Source organism: Eimeria mitis, genomic scaffold, assembly GCF_000499745.2.
Source record: "Eimeria mitis Houghton genomic scaffold, Emh_scaff1912, whole genome shotgun sequence".
Classification (NCBI taxonomy): Eukaryota; Apicomplexa; class Conoidasida; order Eucoccidiorida; family Eimeriidae; genus Eimeria; species Eimeria mitis.
Genome location: NW_013570235.1, coordinates 3363 through 6569, shown reverse-complemented (window position 1 = coordinate 6569; position 3207 = coordinate 3363). Strand labels below are relative to the sequence as shown.

The 3207-nt window shown below is 50.6% G+C and overlaps 1 protein-coding gene across 1 annotated transcript in view; it reads left to right on the top strand.

Moving 5' to 3' along the window:
* EMH_0045740 (poly(a) binding protein, putative) overlaps positions 1-3207 on the top strand; it is a gene marked incomplete at both ends in the record, with an annotated part of 8326 nt that overhangs the window by 1799 nt on the left and 3320 nt on the right. Inside the window, 3 exons of the mRNA XM_013496095.1 lie at positions 588-1398; positions 1502-2080; positions 2587-2835. Coding sequence (XP_013351549.1) covers positions 588-1398; positions 1502-2080; positions 2587-2835 — 1639 coding nt within the window. The remainder of the gene's footprint in view (positions 1-587; positions 1399-1501; positions 2081-2586; positions 2836-3207) is intronic.

Genomic DNA, 3207 nt, shown 5'->3' with positions numbered 1-3207 from the left:
AAAAAAAAAAAAAATTTTTTTTTTTTTTTTTTTTTTTTTTTTTTTTTTTTTTTTTTTTTTTTTTTTTTGTTTTTTTGTTTTGGGTTTTTCTATTTTTCTTTTTCTTTTGTTTTGTTTTTGTTTTTTGTTTTGTTGTTTTTGTTTTTTTGTTTTTGTTTGTTTTTTTGTTTTTTGTTTTGTTTTGTCTTTCTGCTGCTGCTGCAGATGCTGCTGCTGCTGTTGTTTCTGTTGCTGCTGCTGCTGCTGCTGGTGCTGCTGTTGTTTCTGTTGCTGCTGCTGCTGCTGCTGGTGCTACAGCATATCCTATTGCTGTGTTGCTGCTGCTGCTGCTGTCATTTCTGTTGCTGCTGCCGCCGCTGCTGCTGCTGCTGCTGCTGCTGCTGCTGCATCTCTTGCTGCTGCATGTTCTATCCCTTCTTCTGCTGCTCCATACACAAACCCCAAATAAAAAAAAATAAAAAAAAATAAATAAAATACTGGTGTTGCTGTGGGGTGTATATGCAGCTGATAGCTCGTGTATGGGGAGAATATATAGAAGCAGAGAAGCAGCAAGGAGACAGCAGCCGTGTCTTTGTAACTTACTATAGGGCCCTAGAGGAGTTAGGTTCTGTGCGTCCTGATTTATATAAAGAATTTGCTGATTATATTGCTGCTGCTGCTGCTGCTGCTGCTGCTGCTGAGGCAGAGAAAACAGTAGACCAGCAGCAGCAGCAACAGCAGCAGCAGGAGAATGATACCCCAGAAGCAGCAGTTGCTGCTGCTGCTGCTGCAGCAGAAGCAGTAATTGCTGCTGCTGCTGCTGCTGGTGGTGGTGATACAAATGGAGACAAAGATGTGGCAGCAGCAGCATCTGCAGCAGCAGCAGTAGCAGGAGCAAGAGCAGCAGCAGCAGCAGCAGCAGCAGCAACAAAAAAAACTTTTTCTTCTTCTTTTCTCCTGCATGCACAAAGACAAATACTACAAAGGGCAATCAGAAACTATCCCCGCGACCCCCAGCTATGGTCGAGATATATACATGCACTTGTACATACTCCTGCTGCTGCTGCTGCTGCTGCTGCTGCTGCTGCTGCTGCTGCTGTTGCTGCTGTCGCTGGTGGTGGTAGTGCTGCTGCTGCTGCTGTTGCTGATTGTGGTGGGGGTGGTGGTGCTGCTGCTGCTGCTGCTGTTGCTGCTGGTGGTGCTGCTGCTGGTGGTGCTGCTGTTGCTGATGGTGGTGGTGGTGGTGCTGCTGCTGCTGCTGCTGCTGCTGTTGCTGGTGGTGGTGGTGGGGGTGGTGGTGCTGCTGCTGTTGTTGTTGTTGCTGCTGCTGTTGTTGTTGCTCTTGCTGTTGTTGTTGTTGCTTCTGTTGCTGCTGCTGGTGTTGCTGCTGGTGCTGCTGTTGTTGCTGCTGTTGCTGCTGTTGCTGCAGCTGAGCCTATGACTTCTTCCGTCTCACTCCTTTGCTGCCCCCCTTCTGCTGCTGCTGCTGCTGCTGCTGCTGCTGCTGCTGCTGCTGCTGCAGGGTACCGGCGGTGCTTCGCTTGCTGCTGTATGTCGAGCCCGAGATTCTGCTGTTGCTGCCTGCAGCAGCAGACCAAAGGCTGGGGTGTACATACACCTTGCATGCGCTGAAGCAGCAAAAGCAATCGCCCTGCGTACAACAGCAGCAGCAGCAGCACCAGCAGCAGCAGCAGCAGCAGCAGCAGGAGGCGACACTCCACAGCAACAGCAACAGCAGCAGCAGCAGCAGCAGCAGCAGCAGCAAGAAGCTGCTGTACACGAAGCGCTGCAGTCCCTGGCTAGCGCAGAAAGAATAGCAGAAATTACGGGGGCCGAGACAGCTGCTGCAGAGCAGCAGCAGCAGCAGCAGCAGCAGCAGCAGCAGCAGCAAGCAGAACAGCAGCAGCAGCAGCAGCAACCGCATCAGCAGCAAACAGAACACCAGCAGCCGCAACAGCAGCAGGAGCAACAGCAACAACAACAGCAGCAGCAGCAGCAGCAACAGCAGCAGCAGCAGCAGCAGCAGCAGCAGCACTCGTCTTTGATTACCCGCATTCAGAGACAGCGGCTGCAGCTGCTGAGAGAATTTGCCTTTCTTGACGTCAGTACATCACCAACTGTCTCCTTTTGTCTCCTTTTCTGTCTCCTTTTGTCTCCTTTTTTGTCTCCTTTTGTCTCCTTTTGTCTCCTCTTCTGTCTCCTTTTCTGTCTTCTTTTTGTCTCCTTTTCTGTCTCCTTTTCTGTCTCTTTTATTGTTTCCTTTTGTCGCCTTTCTTTTCTCCCCTTTTGTCTCTTTTCTTTCTTTTTTTTTGTCTCCTTTTGTCTCTTTTCTGTCTCCTTTTGTGTCTTCTCTGTCTCCTTTTGTCTCCTTTTGTCTCTTTTCTGTCTCCTTTTGTCTCTTCTCTGTCTCCTTTTCTGTCTCCTTTTGTCTCCTTTTGTCTCTTTTCTGTCTCCTTTTTTGTCTCCTTTCCGCTCAAAGACACTTGCTGTCTCTGCGTATTTAACTTCTTTTCTCCCCTGCTGCTACTGCTGCTGCTACTGCTGCTACTGCTGCTGCTGCTGTTGCTGCTGCTGCTGCTGCTGCTGCTGCTGCTGCAGTGCGTGCAGGCTGAGTCTCTGTCTCTGTGTCGCCGCTCGCTAGCAGCAGGAGATGACTGTCTCCTTTTGGAATGGGGTTTGCTGCTGGAGTCTCTGCTGCTGCACCTGAGACAGCAGCAGCAGCAGCAGCAGCAGCAGCAGCAGCAGCAGCAGCAGCAGGAGCAATCGAAGAAGCTGAGATTGAGGATGCAGCGGCTGTCTTCGCTGCTGCAGCAATGGACTGCTCGTGCTGCTGCGCAGCAGCAAACATCAGCAGAGGTGAGTCTCTCTTTCTGTCTCCTTTTCTGTCTCCTTTTTTGTCTCCTTTCTGTCTCCTTTCTGTCTCCTTTTCTGTCTCCTTTTCTGTCTCCTTTTCTGTCTCCTTTTTGTCTCCTTTTCTGTCGGTCTCCTTTTGCTGTTCCTGTTGCTGTGGTGCAGCAGCAGCAGCAGCAGTTGCTGCTGTTGCTGTGGCTGCTGTTGCTGCTGCTGTGTGTTGCCGCTGTAGCAGCAGCAGCAGCAACGTATAACAGCAGCAGCAGCAACGCATAGCAGCAGCAGCAGCAACGTATAGCAGCAGCAGCAGGCTTGTGTGCTGCAGCAGCAGGCTTGTGTGCTGCAGCAGCAGCGGCAACTGCAACAGCAGCAGCAGCA